Below are 16,256 nucleotides of genomic sequence, written 5' to 3' on the forward strand. Positions count from 1 at the left end.
TTCCATCTTTTAAATCATCCATTCTCCGCCATTTCCGTTTTATACTCGGTTACACACACACTATTATCTGGGCAGCATGGATACAGATATCAGTCCGAATACTGAACCAATTTTTCGGCCGGTCAAGAGAAGGAAGTTCTTGCGACGCCGGGAGCTAGAGCCTGAAGATTCACACGAAGAAGCGCACGTCGCAAATGCGAACGGCGCTCATGATAACGATACATCCGCATCTCAACCTCCTTCACAGTCAAATGATACGGTTTCGTCAACAGATCTTACCCGTTTACGACGTCTTCAGCGAGCTCGCAAAGGTGGCATTGAATTCTCCAACACCTCTCGACAAAGCACGGATAAAACAGGCAATCAAGTTGCGGTGACGACAGTAACAGCTGAAGATCTTGAGAATGAGAAGATACGAGCTATGTGCGATCGGTTTACAGCATACACCGGCCAATCAGAGGATGTTGACAAGCATATGTACGATTCCGCATATTATTTTACAGTTTGCTGCGTGTGATAGAGACTAACAAGATAAGGATGGCTTATATAGAGACCGAAATGGCTAAACGACACAGACAGCAGATGCCCGCCAATTCTACTGACTCGAACATTTCTGCAATTAGCCAGGCAAGCTCCGATGGTCTTTCGACAACTGTGGCTTTGCAGCGCGAGCCAGCATCTCTGGGTAAACTGCACGAGATTGATCTTGGGCAAGAAGCAAAACTACAGAACATCGCTCGGACAGAAGCTGCGACGAGGAGACTTGTGGGAGATGATCGTGGTGCATCGCCGGCCCACGAAGACCCTACTTCCAGTATCGCTGCGTCAGGGAAGGATGGCAGGCCGTGGCGCAATCGGAAACGGCGAAACAGCGAGGATATCGAAAGGGACAGACTGGTGGAAGAGGTCCTGCGTGAAAGCAAATGTATGTCTTATGTACTCGACCTTTCCGTGTGGGTTGTCGGTCCATTGCTAATGTGTTCATTCACTATAGTGGACGTTTATGATGAACCTGGAGAGGAAGCCCTGCTAGACGATCAGGCGGCTGATGATAGGGTCGCGGAGCAATTTCGAAGGGAGTTCCTCGATGCCATTCAGTCTCGTCGCCGTGTGACACGAACGAAGAATACAAAGACCGCAGCGAAGCCCGAAGTCCCAAGGGGTCCTAAATTGGGCGGTAGCCGGAGTGCAAGAGCTGCTATGCGTGAGAGACAAGAGAAATCAGCTGGTCGAAAGTGATATCCTTTGTTATTGCTATCCTTTGGTGGGAACGCAACACTCCCCGTTTTTTTTTGTGCAATCATACAATATGTGGGAATATCGGAGACTCTACATGGAAAGTGCTTCGTGTTATCTGTGGTCCCAAGGTGGACCACTACCATAGCCACGAGACGGCCGAATGTCATATTCCGCGACATGCTTTTCATCTTTTTCACGGGCTGAGATGAGGTAGTTGCATTCTTCGGCTTGCAAAATCTGCGATAGTCGTGGATAAGTGATTGATGAAATGGCAAAGCTCTCTTGCAATGCTTCTCTACTTCATACCAAGTGACAAAACCCTCGACAATTCACGTGTTTCTCTTATCCAGACCAGCATTCTCTGTGCTTCAGCCACCAGGACCACACAGGCGGGTCGACAATCAATCATCAGGTCTCAAATTGAGTGAAGTGGGGTGCTTCATATTTGCTTTTCCTTTTTTCCCCCTTTTTCTTTTACTTCGATCCCCTATAAGGCGTCGAGCTTAATTGGTTCATTGACGTGACGGACCAGCGACAATGGTCGCATATACTTACGCACAGCCAGTGGCGGAGGAAGCTCGATCACTATACGGAGGCGTGCACCAAAAGTTTTGACCCCCGCTAGTAAGCTTGGCAGTATCCGGCTGACGCAGCCCCTTAGTAATTTATATGGTAACGCGTCTAGAAGGAAAAATCTTTGTTTACATTCTAGTATTCAACTCTTTGATACTATTCAAACTTATTATTTTCATCAAATCTCTTGATTTTTAGTGGTTAGCATCCCTTCCTTACTATTTACCATGCCTAAAAACGGTTTCCATCCAATTGAATTGCGCATTCAGATTCTCGGGCTAGTAGCCTGGGGTATTGACGTCAAGGATATTGCTACTAATCTAGAGGTCCCTCCTCGATCTATTCGGAAGATGATACAACGTGCAAAAGACCGTGGATTCAGCCCTGGAAGATGTGAACGCGTTCGAATGGAATATGCTGAGGATGCTAAACAATCTGGCCGGCCTAAGGAGATAACACCTGAGAAGGAGAAAGCCATTATTGAATCTGTATCCAAGGACCGCAATGGAAGGGAGAAATCATCTGAAATTCTAGCTTATGAGGCTGGTATATCACATTCCTCTGTTTTACAGATTCTTAAGCGAAATGGATTTGTTATTGCGAAGCCTTCCTGGAAGCCTGGACTGACTGAAGCTGCTAAGGCTAAACAACTCAAATTCTGCCTGGATCACCAACACTGGACCCTCGACGATTAGAAGAATGTCATTTGGACGGATGAAACTGCGGTAGTTCTAGGCCACCGGCGTGGATCTGTACGTGTATGGCGAACAGTTAAAGATCAATATGATTTAATGTGCGTACGGAGGCGTTGGAAAGGTGCATCTGATTTCATGGTTTAGGCGTGTTTCTCTTATGATAAAAAAGGCCCTATCCATATCTGGGAGCCAGAGACTTCACAACAGAAGAAGCAGGCTGAGATAGAAATTAAAGCCTTAAACCAGGAACTTGAGCCTATCTGCCGTGCTGAATGGGAGATGAATACTACTATGAATCGCCTTCATCTCCGCGGAATTGGGGGGCGTAAGCCTACTTGGAAGTGGAATGAGAAGAATGGTAAATATATCTGGAAGGCAACAAAAGGTGGAATAGATTGGTGGAGATATTGAAAGGTAAGTTCTCTTAGATGTTCTTCTAATCTTAGTGATTTATATACTAATCTAGAACCTCTCTCTACTAGGAAGTTCTGATTCCGAAGCTCATTCCTTTTGCAAAAGAATGCTAGAAAGATTGACCTAATACCATTATCCTTGAAGATAAGGCCCCGGCTCATATCCACCATAGTCAATAGTGTGTATATGATATCCATATGGTTCAACGGCTTCTAGATTGGCCAGGGAATTCGCCTGATTTGAATGCTATTGAACTATGCTGGCTATTTCTAAAGAGACAGACCACTATACGCGGAGCCCCTCGGAATAAGAAGACTGGTAAAGCTATCTGGATAAAGGTATGGAATGAGCTTCCTCAGGAGAAGATTCAGCAATGGATTCAACGCCTTATTCGCTATATCCAGGAGGTTATCAAGCTGCAAGGAGGGAATGAATATCAAGAGGGGTGAGATAGGCCTAAGTGTAACTAGTCAGGAAGACAGCTTAAGGGATAGCTATCTAGACGTCAAGATCTAGATCTGGATTGGGAAGACATTTGAATAGCTTCATTACTATTATGGATAGATTCATTTGAATATTTTTCCTTCTAGACACGTTGCCATATAAATTACTAAGGGGCTGCGTCAGCCGGATACAGCCAAGCTTACTAGCGGCGGTCAAAACTTTTGGTGCACGCCTCCGTATAAGAGAAGCTATCTATGGTTTAGCATAATATTTGTGAATCGAGCACGAGGAGTCATTCCTTGGGAGTTACAGGGCTCTTATAGTGGCAACTACAGTCACTGCCATTCATTACTCAACTGGAAGGGCAACACACTGATTCATACGTTGAACAGTGCGCATAGGAAGCAAAACTCGGACGGACTGGGATACATAAGAACAGGTAGAGGGCACACCTGGTATTGTCAATTGTCAAAGACGCGAAGAAAAACAACTTGAAAGGGATGTGAGTTATGCCTGTGTTCGAACTGCCTATAGATAGATATAGGATAAAAGATGAAAGGACTTGAAAGGTGCCATAAGTGTCCACTCTTATTGAAACCCGAGGTAATCCATTTCTCTGCCGCAATTTCAATAACCCATGATATTGGTGAGGTCTTACATAGCGGCGTATCTATTCCATACCTAGTAGAGTCATATATAAAAATCATCTCCCGCCTGGTTCGCAGGCTGCAACAACCAGACCACAAATTTTAGAGGTAGAAGAACTTCGATTTCAGCTCCTTGAGATATGTTTTGGTTTCTTGACGAATCTGCGCATCACGACACGTGCTGCTCGACTTTATATAGCTTATGCAGATTCTTGCCTGATTCGGGTTGGTGACCCAAGAATTGAGCAGTACCACTCTGGTGAAATTCCGGGACTATTGGGGTTCCTTGAGAGAAAATTGGCACATTGGCTTCTCGTCTGGTAAAGACCAAATAGTATCCTCATTGTGCCCACCTCGAATTAAAAAGGGCGTTGAGAATAGACAGGCAACAGATGGACACACATTCTATGCACCACACACGTATATGCCACGGGTAAGTACCAAGTCCTAAAGTAGGTAGTAGACTACTGTAGACTGTACGGAGTAGATAGAGCGGGGAGGTAATTTGCATAGCTGCGGCGCTACTGGAGTCTAGGTATGACTACGTACTTAGTCGCCTGTGGCGTGGCGGACCTGAAGTGGAGTGTTTTAGCCCAGTAAAATATTACAGGCTACGGAGCAGACGACTATTTTTGCAACTATCAGTACAGAATAGTGATGCTTGCTTTGGATACCAAACGGTACCTGACTCTTAAGCAAGGTTTATTGAAGACCATCAGGTTGTCCTTTGATTTACAGCAGATAGTTAAATCAGTACCTTACAATGACAATCCATGGTTACCTATTTAACCTTACCAGAGGGGATCCCGTCCCTTGGTCCAGGGTACCATTATTGATTAGTAGCACCTTACTCCGTACTGAGCCTGGGACTAAAATAGCAATCAGACGCCTGGAATGCCATGCACTCAGTAGATATCTGTAAATATCTAACTCTGTACCTGCCTAGACTAGAGTCTAGACTAAGAAGAATAGCTCCAAGTGGCGTCATTCAGGAATACGACCCACATCAAAGAAAATGTTAAACCAATGAACAGTGGCTTTACGACGGACTATGAAACACTCAGGGGCAGAGTTGTCAGAGCCTCGAACCAGCCGATGACCTCCCTGGTATCTTACAGGCCCATCTCGCCATACTCGCCCAGCAAATAAATCCCACCCAAGCCAATAGATAGCAGATACGGTACGGTACCACTTATACCCTCTAACTGGCCAGACTGATACGTTGCTGTAGACGCCCAATGGAGAGAAATATTATTCCGTAAATCAATGGGAGTTGGAAAGATCTGGTCCTTATGGGTCGTATGGGTAGATAATTTTGGCAGAGAATATTCTCTAAGAGGTAATATAATTAGACTGCCTACGAGAACTACCTTACCTAGTATTGTTCTGGAATAACCCATAATAATAGGCCCCGTACAGAGTACTCCGTACTACTCTGCCCATCCCGTCCAAGTGCAACCTTTTCTCTCTCTTCATGGCCCATGATTCATGAAGCTGTCTAGCCCCATCTCGAAGCTTTGCTAATCTCTGTCTGTTATTTCTCTGTTCTCCTGTCTTTGACACTTCACTCTTTCTTTATTGCCTGTTCTTGTTTGACATTCGTTCTGCATGCCAACCTTTAGGCAGTAGTCTTGTCATTGCTCAGCAACAAACGATAATCAGCTCTCTCTCTCTCTCTCTCTCTCTCTCTCTCTCTCTCTCTCTCTCTCTCTCTCCCCCCTCTCTTTCAAACCCGACACCCACACAAACACGCTCTCGCTTTTGAATTTTATTTCTTTCCCCGTCTCCTATTGCCTATTGACTTGTCCTTCTATCAAGTCTTTCGTCTCGCGTTCTCGAGTTTACGGAGCCCACTTTTCTCTCTTTGTCTTTCCCAACCGGCCTTGAGGAACAAAGAGAGAAAGAGTGATTCCAAGCGTAGAGTGCGGGAGAACTCACTGCTTGTCAGAGGGGCATGGGGAATTTCTGATCTTCTAAAGAAATCACCAACTTACATGTCGCTCCTTGGTGGCCTCTCTTTCATTCGTCAGTGAAATTCATTGCCGGCACCATTTAGCAGAGCAGTTGTGTGTTTTGAGATAAACCATTCGAGATAGGTTGTGATTCGACCAACTATCAGTTGCAGCTCAATCGTCTCAACATTAGCAGGGCTATACATCCTTGCTCTTTTATCTCCAGTCTCGCGCGGATCGGACTAATACCTGTCGATCGTTCTGGTTGCAAAAAATAATCCGTATCGAAGCGTTTAAGCCACCTCACATTGATGTTCTTTTAGCTCAATTGAACGACTGGAGACTCAGGACTATCAAATCTCGAAGATGCGGATCCTCTCCTTCCCCGTGCTCGCATCGAGCTTCTTGGTCGCTCGGACTCTCGCAGTGGACACAATCAGTACTAACGAGGTATCGACTTGTTTAACTGGCTCCGACGTTGAAGTCAGGGAGCTATCAGTAACATACACTCGCTCCACGAGAGAAGTCGTTTTCAACATTAACGGGACAAGCAAGAAAATACAAAATGTTACTGCATCATTGACAGTGACTGCATATGGCAACCAAGTTTATTCGAAGGATTTCGACCCTTGCAGCTCCGATAATTACGTTGCGGAACTCTGTCCTGGTACGTATCATCCTTCTGTGGAGGTCGTTTATCAGTACCCACTAATAGATGGACAGTCCCCTTGGGCTCTTTTCAAGCCCATGGAACGCAGCAGATCCCGGAAGAGTACGCCAGCCAGATCCCTTCAATTGCCTTCGAGATTCCCGATTTGGACGGTCTCGCCAAAATCGAGCTGAAGTCCAAGGACGATGGGGCGGAGGTTGCTTGTATCCAGTCCGGGCTGTCCAACGGCAAGACCATGCAAGTCCAAGGTGTCACCTACGCCGCGGTAGGTGTGGCAGGCGCTGCACTGGTTTTGAGCGGACTGTCTGCCCTGAGCACGGCTGGCCACCCCGGAGCGAGTTCGTCTAGTCCCAGTTTCGGCGATGTGATGGGTTGGTTTCATAGCATGGCTACCAATGGCATGCTCAGTGTCAGCTATCCAACCATCTATCGCAGCTTCACCAAGAACTTCGCCTTCAGTACCGGCTTGATCCCGTGGGGTGACATGCAAACGGCCATCGACAATTTCAGAGCAGCCACCGGTGGCAACCTCACGCAAAATAGCTATGAGTTTCTTCGCCATACTACTTTGACGTACTCGGACGGTTCATCGACGAACACGACCTCGAAAGTCAAGCGCGGACTGAATCTGATCGTGGGCGCTGTCGATCTGGCAACCAGAGATCTGTCAGGTTCTTTCAGTAGCGACACCACGTCGAGCAATTCGACTGATGGCGATGGGAGTACCTTCCACAAAGCCGTTTCTGGCATCGAGGCCTACGCGGAGCAACTCACCATTCCCCAGGCGAACACATTCATGACAGTCTTGCTGATTTTTGCCATCGTCGTCGCCACCATTGCTGTGGGTATCCTGCTTCTAAAGGTCATCCTCGAACTATGGGCTCTTTACGGATCGTTCCCTGACAAGCTCAAAGACTTCCGCAAAGATTATTGGGGCATTATGGCTAGAACAATTACCAATTTGATCCTGATTTTGTACGGCATGTGGGTGCTGTATTGCATCTATCAACTGACTACCGGGGACTCATGGGCTGCAAAGGTGCTTGCAGCCGTCACGCTTGCCGTGTTTACCTGTGTGCTAATGTTTTTCGGACTCCGTATTATGCATCTGGCTCGAAAATACAGAAAATCCGAAGGTGATACCTCGGCATTGTACGAGGATAGAGAGACCTGGCGCAAGTACAGCCTCTTTTACGACAGTTACAAAAAAGACTACTGGTGGCTTTTCATCCCCGCCATTGTCTACATGTTCGCCAAGGGCTGTGTCATTGCCGGAGCGAATGGTCATGGACTGGTTCAGTCTGCAGGTCAGCTGATAGTCGAAGCTCTTATGCTGGGTCTCCTGCTGTGGAATCGCCCATATGTCGCCAAGTCCTCCCAGTGGATCAACATAACGATTCAAGTCGTTCGTGTCTTGTCGGTTGTTTGTGTCCTGGTATTTGTTGAGGAGCTTGGCCTTTCGCAGACGACCAAGACCGTAACCGGTATCATCCTCATCGCAGTACAGTCTGCCCTTACCGGCATTTTGGCGATTCTCATTGCTGTCAATGCCATCATCATATGTGTCCGTGAGAACCCTCATGCTAGACGGCAGAGAGAAGCGGGTAAGTTGGATGTTCATCATACGCAATTCGTCTCGTTTCGTCGGATAACTGATGTGTCCTTTAGAAAAACTGAACCGTGATATGGACGATCTTACTCCTCTGGACGCTCGAGAATCCCTCCTCATGGACAACCCGCCTCGGAAAGACTATGCGGAGATGAGCAAGTTCAATTTCACCGGCCCTTACGAACCCTATAGGGATCAGCAAGTTCCGCAGCCACAACACGGCCGGATGGGGAGCACAGATCGTCTGGTAGAGCCTGCCTACCATCTGGATGATCAACATGGCCGAAGCTTGAGCCGTGAAAGTCGTCGAAGCAGGGACAGCCATGGCTCCCCTGAACGACACCGCGCAACTGCCCCGGGTTATGGCTTTGCTTACTAGATTTCCAAATCTGATCGGATTTATGATACCACATTGTTTGAATTTTGTTCATATGCTTCATGTTACTTCGACTTCCCTTCAAAGCCTTCTGTTGGAGCATAGACAGCACATTCTCCCAGAATTACTTTCTGCCATTCTCCTTGCTTCTTCGCCATGAATCTTAGCGCATTTGGAGCATATGGAAGGTAACTGTGTTACAACCATCTTCTGCCATTTCTTGCTTCCTATCTATACCTATCCTTCGCCTGTGCCAATCATTTGTCTCGTCATAGCCAGCCACTGTATCGCCTTAAATTATCATTCTTGCTTCTTGTGATTTATTTTTGGCTATACTTTTTGTCTAGAGGCAGCGATCTGGAAGATCAAAAGTTCTATGTCTCAAATAGAAACACTTCCCCTGGTATGTGCCTTTATGTATATATCAACCCTATCTATTGTATGTTCCAGAGTCCATCACATTGCAGTTATCAAGATACGGTGAGACTAACGTACAAAAGCATGGCGCAGTTTGGGCTCAATGGCCTTTTAGAATACATCTGAAGTAAAAACGGAGACCAATCATAAACACTGACTGTCATGCCTCTAAATAACATGCAGAAACACCGTCCTCTCATTTTATCCCCTTTGCAGTCACCCTTGTTTGCTATGAGGTAGAAAAGCAGACGACGACTGGGACTGCGTGGGAAAGACTGTCACTGAATCGACCGGAGACTCGTGTTTTCCGCCGGGAGAGATTTAAGAGCACGAAATCAAAACAGATTTTCAGTCTGCGGTACGCAGATCGGAGGAGAGACCGAGCAAATATCCTTGATCGGATCGAACCTGTTTTTAGGCAAAGACAGGTAAATACGAAACAAACGGAAAAGAAGCACCACGGAGAATGGAAGCCAGATATCAGAGAGATGAAACAGAAGAAAAGGCGAGAGGGCAAGTAAGAACCGACAATGACCCCAAGCTCCAATCCTATCCACGAGAGTAAGGATGGAACCCCCGATGGCCTCCGCGACCTCCGCCACGATAGTTTGCACCGGGCTTTCCAGCATTTTTAGGGCCCGTTGGGGCGTTGGCAGGCGCGGCGCTCGGAGTTGGCTGTGGTGTTGTTCCTGAAGCTTGAAGTTAGCTATATGTAACGAATACACGCGTTTGTTGATGGGAGTAATGCATGTAACGAAAGAAAAAGTATACGTACCGCGTCCAATGCTGCCTGCTCGGTTCATGCCTTGAGGACCAGTGGGGATATTGGGCTGGGGGACCTCGTCATACATGCCCTCCCATGACGTCGGACCGCCCTGTTGATATGGCGAGAATGCCCGGGACTCCATGACCCGGCGTTGTTGCTGCTGCTGCTGCTCGTATTTCTGCTGCTCGAAAGCGAGCTGCTCGTGAGCATTATAGCCCGGTCCGCCCCGAGCGGTCGAGTAGTTTGCGCCCATGTTCATGTTGCCAGCGTTGTTGCCCATCTGGCCCTGCATAGCTCCCATGTTGTTACCTTGAACCTGGTTTTGCATCTGTTGCATCATTGCAGGGTTCATCATGTTCTGCATCTGCGGGGTCGAGCTCTGCGAGGGAGGGCTCAAGCTGCCCGGCTGCTGCGGTTGCTGCTGCTGATTGTTGGCCATCTGCATCTGCTGCATTTTTTGCATCTGTTGCATCTGCTGCATCATGGCCGGGTTCATTGCTCCCATCCCCATGGCTCCCATTCCTTGCCCCTGAGCGGCGGCAACCGCCATCTGCTGCTGCATCAAGGCGAAATATTGCTGCATACGTTGCCAATACTGTGCCATCATCTGTGGTGTCAAACCCGCAGGCATACCAGCCTGCCCTTGCATTCCCTGTGGCTGCTGAGAACCATCGACGCCACCATGACCTGCATCGCGGAAATCTCTGCCGCGCCGGTTCCTGCGATCTTCCTCGTCGCGTAAATTGCCTCTTGGCTGAGCCTTCTTGACTTCAATCGGCTTCCCACATATGGCCAAAGGGCGGGACAGAGCAGCCTCGACAGCAGCTTCACTGTCAAACGTCACAAAGCCGAACCCACGAGGACGTCCGGTGTCCTTGTCGATCATCAGGGTAGCATCAATAACACGGCCGAATTGCGTAAAAAACTCCTTGAACTCCTGCTCCGTTGCCTCTTGGCTCACACCACCAACAAAAATCTTACTCGTCTTCTCCTGTTCGTCACGGGGGATTGCACGCTTAGGGTCAATCTGCCAGCACGTTAGCTCACGCTCGATCCGTTTTGATCACTTTTGGCGCATGCGGTAGAATAGACAGAATATGCGTCTTACAATTTTCCCATCCAGGTAGTGCTCTTTGACCATCACTGTGTTGACAGTCTTTGGATCCTTGAAGGTCAAGAAGCCGAAGCCCCTAGAGCGACCAGTAGCGCTGTCCCGCATGACAGTACACTCTTGGACTTCACCAAACTGGGAGAAGTAGTCCTTCAGAGACTCTATTCATTATGTCAGACTGCTGTCAAAGACTTGAGTAAGCTGCAATAATATTAAGACTCCACGTACGGTCTGTTGTCTCCCAGTTCAAACCACCGATGAACATCTTCCTAATTAACCAGATCATCAGTAAATGCATCCATCTAACCAGAAACAATGCACTGTCAAAACTGATAGATTCAAATGAAGAAATGAGCGCAAGAAATAAAGCAGGACAGGATCCCAGAAAAGTCGTGATCAAGGACGCGTTGATGGCAGGCCGACTGGTATTGTTATTGTCTGCAAACGCAGTGCACAGTGCTGCTATCCGTGATATTCTAACCAGTAGCTATGTGATTGAATATATGCAGGGGTTCGAAAATGAGTTGCGACAGCAAGCGGGTTGCATTGTACTGGCGTGCTCCGGTAACGCGAACAAGTGCGCAGATTCGTCTCACAGCCAGCCCGGAAATCGTCCATGACATGCATACAATGACTGTGATTGCAGTTGGACAGAACTGCTCAGGCTGAAAAGCAGGCATCTCTAGTCGTCGACATCCACTGGTTTACGGGATAATCCAGCGGGAGTAGAGCAAAAGAAATATGTTCCAAGGCCGAGTGGCATGAGTCGTGATTTGTTGATAGAAGGACCACGGATTGAAGCGCGAGAGGCGGAATATAGACAACTGAATCTCTTCTTTTTTCTGTCTGACCAATGACCCTTCGACTGTCTGTCTAATAGGGTCGAAGCTAGGTAGTAAAACTGTTCGATAGTGATCCACCAGACAGCCAAGGCTTCTATTCCTTGCTCTGCTCTATCAAGATATATCGACAAGAAGCTATCTGATAGCGTCTGTACTAGTAGTCGCTCGCAACAAGGTCTCGTAGTGTGTGTGATATCTTTCTCTTTGTAAACTTCATGTCGATGTTGACTCGACCATACATATCTCCCTTGAGCCTGGTCTTGGAGATAACCATTCACTCATCAGACGGCCCTTTATAGCTAAATCTGACGCAACCGAATGATATCTCTGTCTCTGCCCAGAGACAACTGGTGCTTCGTCCCCTTCCGATAGATGCGAACCGCCAAGTGGGAGGCTAGGCCGATAAAGTTCAGAGGTTGTCATCTTTCGTCTCTCTCACCACGCCGACACAGTTTGATAAGCGTCTCCTACTCCACAGGATCGCCTGGTCCAACTCATTGAATGGAAAGTTATCTCGCGCAGCAACTAGCACCAGAGCGTGATAGCCTAGTGCGCCGCGAGTCGACGTGAGAGCGAATGCACCAGAACGGCTATACACGTACGCGGGCAACTTGCGAGCCCCGGATGTGCTCAGTGCGCTCACTCACTTGTTCCAGTAGACGATACGTCTGGTCTTCGACGCAATGGTGTGACAATAGAGGGGAAAATAAAGGGGAAAAAAGATCCAAGATTGTACAAAGTAAAATATAGAGAATTACTTACCCATCTTCCTTGATTCCGGTGCCCTGAGGCTCTTGTTCGGTCGCGAGAGCGGCAATAACATTGGTAGTATGATTCGTATCATACATGCCAGAGCCATTTCTTTGATGTCCTTCATACGAATACGCGTAGTGATCCGCAGTATGAGCGTCTTCTGGCTCTGACTTGAAATTCTCTACAGTTTGTGTCGCAGGAGAAGTCGTTGCCTGGACAGGCGCGGACGACACTGTGGAGTCGGAAATCTTGAGAGCTGAAGACGTCTGGTTCGTATTCTCATCCGCGTCGTACCTAAGAAGAAAGGAGTCAGGGAACGCCTCGAAAATCATGTGCGAACAAGAGTCTTACAGATCAGCAAAAAGATCTTCCTCTACATCCCCTGGCTCGGCCATATTGAATGTATATTAGGAAATGAGAAGAAAGCCTTGAATGAGAAAAGCTGCCAGGTTGTCTGTTTGAGAAAATAGAAAACAGTTGCGTGAATATGGAAGCAAAGATTTTGTTAGTGAAGCTGATTTGACTGAGACTCAAGTCAAATGAAGTTGATTTGGGATTAGTTAAAGTGCAACGAATAGTCGTTACGTTCGATAATGGATGAGAAGGGAAGGAAAAGAAAAATAAAGAAGAAGGGGAGATCAATCAATAGCGAAGTGGGTTGAGTTGTTGTGTTGAGAGTGATGATGGAGGGAAGAGTGGAAGAGGTCAAGAGAGAGGAGACAGAGACAACCGACCGCCAAAGATCCATCAGCGTTAGTGGTAGTAGCATCCCGTACGAATCTCTCTCCCTCTCACAATTGCCGGAGACAGTATATACCTCTCTCTTCTTAATAATACCATAATGGTCTTTTTCTGTGAATAATCATAATCATCATCAAACCAGTCTGCGCCCACAATTGCCGTTGAATTTAGTGAACAAAGTCATTCCAGCACCCCAGACCATTGCCGCATCAACTGTTCCCTTTTCCCCCGCACTTTCTCCCGAAGCCGTACAAAGTGCTTCCGATGACCTTGTGTATCCCCATTCATCGAACCAATTCCTCTTCCCAGACAGTTCATGACGATGGCTGCTAGGAAGAGCCAGCAGCAGGTATGCAATGTCTCTCAGCACAGTCGTTATTGTCGCGCGAGGCTGATCGAGAACTGATTGCAAACAGGAGATGGTCCAGGTTGGTTCGTACCTCAACAGTACTCCATGTCTCATATCTCCGAATTCAGTGGCTGATATAACTCCTCGTTTGCCTCATGCAGATTGTTCCGAGTACGTTCCCAGAATTCATTTCTTAACAGAGGTTGCCTCCATCACGTTTGAGCATTAATAAGTGCTCTTTCACTTGTTTCCTTTAGTTCTTGCCTAATTGCTGACCTTCCCCAAAGACGGGCTGGCTCTCCGTTCTGGAAAGGCAGATCGGTGTCTCAACCTCAAGGACCTTCAGCTACCCCAACCACAATTGTTGGCGCTTCATACTCTCATGCGAATATCTTAAAGTTTGTCATCTCTAGTCTGGTCTGTCCCCGGCCTATGAACTGACCAAGAGCGATCTTTGAAGAGGCATACCACAGCAGCAAGCGCGACCCCGTACACCTCCAAAGCCGTCATCTACCCAATCGCAGCATGTCTCCCCATCTTCTCATCGATCAGGGACATGGGTCACGTCTCCGCGTACCTCATACTCTAGCCTTGTGAATCAAGGAGTCGACTTATGGCACCCTGACTCTGCAGGCGGGGCGAGTGACAATACTGACGACGGTGATGAGGAGGATATCGTTTACGACGACGATGAGGACGAATTTGGCCTTCCCAGCATTGCGAGTATGCGAAAGAAACAGACCAAAAATGCCATAAAATCTCAGCTCAAAACATCTGATTTGGGCAGCGCTGTGCGTGCCAACAATTCAACATTGGGAGTCAACTTGGCGAACAGTAGGCAACGTGCAAACAGTTCGGATATCGCCGAGGAGCGCGGAGTGTCTATGTATCCAACGACGAGAAAGAGTGAGGGTAAAATCCTACGGCCTCAGTACAAAGACATCCTGAAAGGTACTTTAGTCTCCCTGGGAGCAACTTTCGACCAGATGCTGACTGTCGCTGCTTTAGATCCCGCGAACGCATTAAATCTTATTGACCATGCACCTCCGCCGAAGAATGGGTCGCCAAAGGAGATGGAAATATACTCGAGCAGAATCTCAAGAATCAACAAATTCAAACGTCTACTTCAGACTAGCACCGTTTCCTTATCAGAGTTGAGAAATCTGGCATGGTCTGGCATCCCTGCTGAAGTTCGCGCCATGACCTGGCAAATCCTGCTCGGTTATCTTCCGACGAACAGTGAACGGCGAGTTTCTACGCTAGAGAGAAAGCGCAAGGAATATCTCGACGGAGTCCGACAGGCTTTCGAACGCAGCACTACCCCGGCTCCCGGCAATCCACCTGCTTCCTCCGCAGGCCGCGGCAGAGCCCTGGATGAAGCGATATGGCATCAAATTAGCATTGACGTTCCTCGCACCAGCCCTCATATACAACTCTACGGCTATGAAGCTACACAACGCTCCTTGGAGCGAATCCTCTATGTCTGGGCCATCCGACATCCTGCCAGCGGTTACGTACAAGGAATCAATGACCTTGTCACTCCATTCTGGCAGGTTTTTCTCGGCATGTACATGACGGATCTCAATGTGGAAGAAGACATGGATCCAGGCCAATTGCCACGGAGTGTGCTCGATGCTGTGGAGGCGGATTCATTCTGGTGCCTCACGAAACTTCTTGATGGAATTCAGGATAATTATATATATGCTCAACCGGGGATTCACAGGCAAGTGAGAGCTTTGCGCGACCTGACAATGCGTATCGATTCTACGCTCGCCAAACATCTTGAAAACGAAGGAGTCGAATTCATGCAATTCAGTTTCCGATGGATGAACTGCTTGCTGATGCGGGAGATGAGTGTCCAGAACACCATACGGATGTGGGACACCTACATGGTATGTTCGATAGTCCGAGCGGCGCTCAAAAGCATCGGAATCATATTAACTCACTGTCAGGCTGAGGAGCAGGGCTTCTCGCGCTTCCACGTATATGTTTGCGCAGCGTTTCTCGTCAAGTGGTCAGACCAGTTGATCAAAATGGACTTTCAGGTAGGTTCTGATACCACTCACGTCTTGAATCCCGCCGAGATGCTAATTATGCTCAGGAAATCATGATGTTCTTACAGGCACTTCCAACAAAGGACTGGACTGAGAAGGACATTGAACTCCTGCTCAGTGAAGCCTTTATCTGGCAGAGTTTGTTCCAGGACTCCCGTGCGCATCTACGCCCCGCTGGCGACCGATCACCTGAGGACGGCTTGCAATGACAACATACATTATTCAATTCCGCCGTCAACCATGCCTCAAATAGAATGCCCCTGGCGTTGCTGGAAACACGCTTTGCCCCCCATCCTCGCTGAGATTGGGGCTCACCTGCAGCGGACAAGTCTCTTCCGGGGTTCGCATCCCAGACGTGTCTCACCTCACCCACTTTTGGCTGTCTTATTCCCAGATCCATCTGCAGGGCCACATATCGTCTTTCCACCGCTTGCCATCGTCTCAAAGCATCAACAACCCTATACACCATATCTCACCTCCGACAAAGCTCATTTGGTGGAGCTTTTCTGTGAGAGCACCAGTCAACTATCTGGAAATATCTAATAGGTTTTCGCGCTTACTATAACGATCTCACAATTTGATCCTTGCCTCCGCTGCGCAGCTT

At 47.9% G+C, this 16,256-nt stretch overlaps 4 protein-coding genes across 4 annotated transcripts; 3 read left to right on the forward strand and 1 right to left on the reverse strand.

The window, feature by feature from the left end:
- Positions 1-76: 76 nt before the first annotated feature.
- Positions 77-1,239, forward strand: Aspvir_001088 (telomere length and silencing 1 family protein; the record flags this gene model as incomplete). Its single annotated transcript, XM_043266218.1, has 3 exons — positions 77-477; positions 537-925; positions 995-1,239. 3 exons carry the CDS (start codon positions 77-79, stop codon positions 1,237-1,239), a joined length of 1,035 nt encoding a protein of 344 aa, XP_043122153.1.
- Positions 1,240-6,330: 5,091 nt separating this feature from the next.
- Aspvir_001089 (transient receptor potential ion channel family protein) lies at positions 6,331-8,622 on the forward strand (the record flags this gene model as incomplete). Its single annotated transcript, XM_043266219.1, has 3 exons — positions 6,331-6,631; positions 6,688-8,238; positions 8,303-8,622. 3 exons carry the CDS (start codon positions 6,331-6,333, stop codon positions 8,620-8,622), a joined length of 2,172 nt encoding a protein of 723 aa, XP_043122154.1.
- A 963-nt stretch (positions 8,623-9,585) lies between these two features.
- On the reverse strand, positions 9,586-12,903 carry Aspvir_001090 (heterogeneous nuclear ribonucleoprotein HRP1; the record flags this gene model as incomplete). The annotated part of the gene is made up of 6 exons (XM_043266220.1): positions 9,586-9,725; positions 9,812-10,829; positions 10,911-11,074; positions 11,142-11,182; positions 12,518-12,802; positions 12,860-12,903. The coding sequence occupies 6 exons, from the start codon at positions 12,901-12,903 to the stop codon at positions 9,586-9,588; spliced, it is 1,692 nt and encodes a 563-aa protein (XP_043122155.1).
- A 668-nt stretch (positions 12,904-13,571) lies between these two features.
- Positions 13,572-15,861, forward strand: Aspvir_001091 (GTPase-activating protein GYP1; the record flags this gene model as incomplete). Its single annotated transcript, XM_043266221.1, has 8 exons — positions 13,572-13,598; positions 13,666-13,681; positions 13,760-13,769; positions 13,886-13,996; positions 14,059-14,549; positions 14,607-15,490; positions 15,551-15,643; positions 15,700-15,861. 8 exons carry the CDS (start codon positions 13,572-13,574, stop codon positions 15,859-15,861), a joined length of 1,794 nt encoding a protein of 597 aa, XP_043122156.1.
- Between the last annotated feature and the right edge of the window lie 395 nt (positions 15,862-16,256).

Source organism: Aspergillus viridinutans (assembly GCF_018404265.1).
Source record: "Aspergillus viridinutans IFM 47045 DNA, scaffold_1, whole genome shotgun sequence".
NCBI classification, from domain to species: Eukaryota; Fungi; Ascomycota; class Eurotiomycetes; order Eurotiales; family Aspergillaceae; genus Aspergillus; species Aspergillus viridinutans.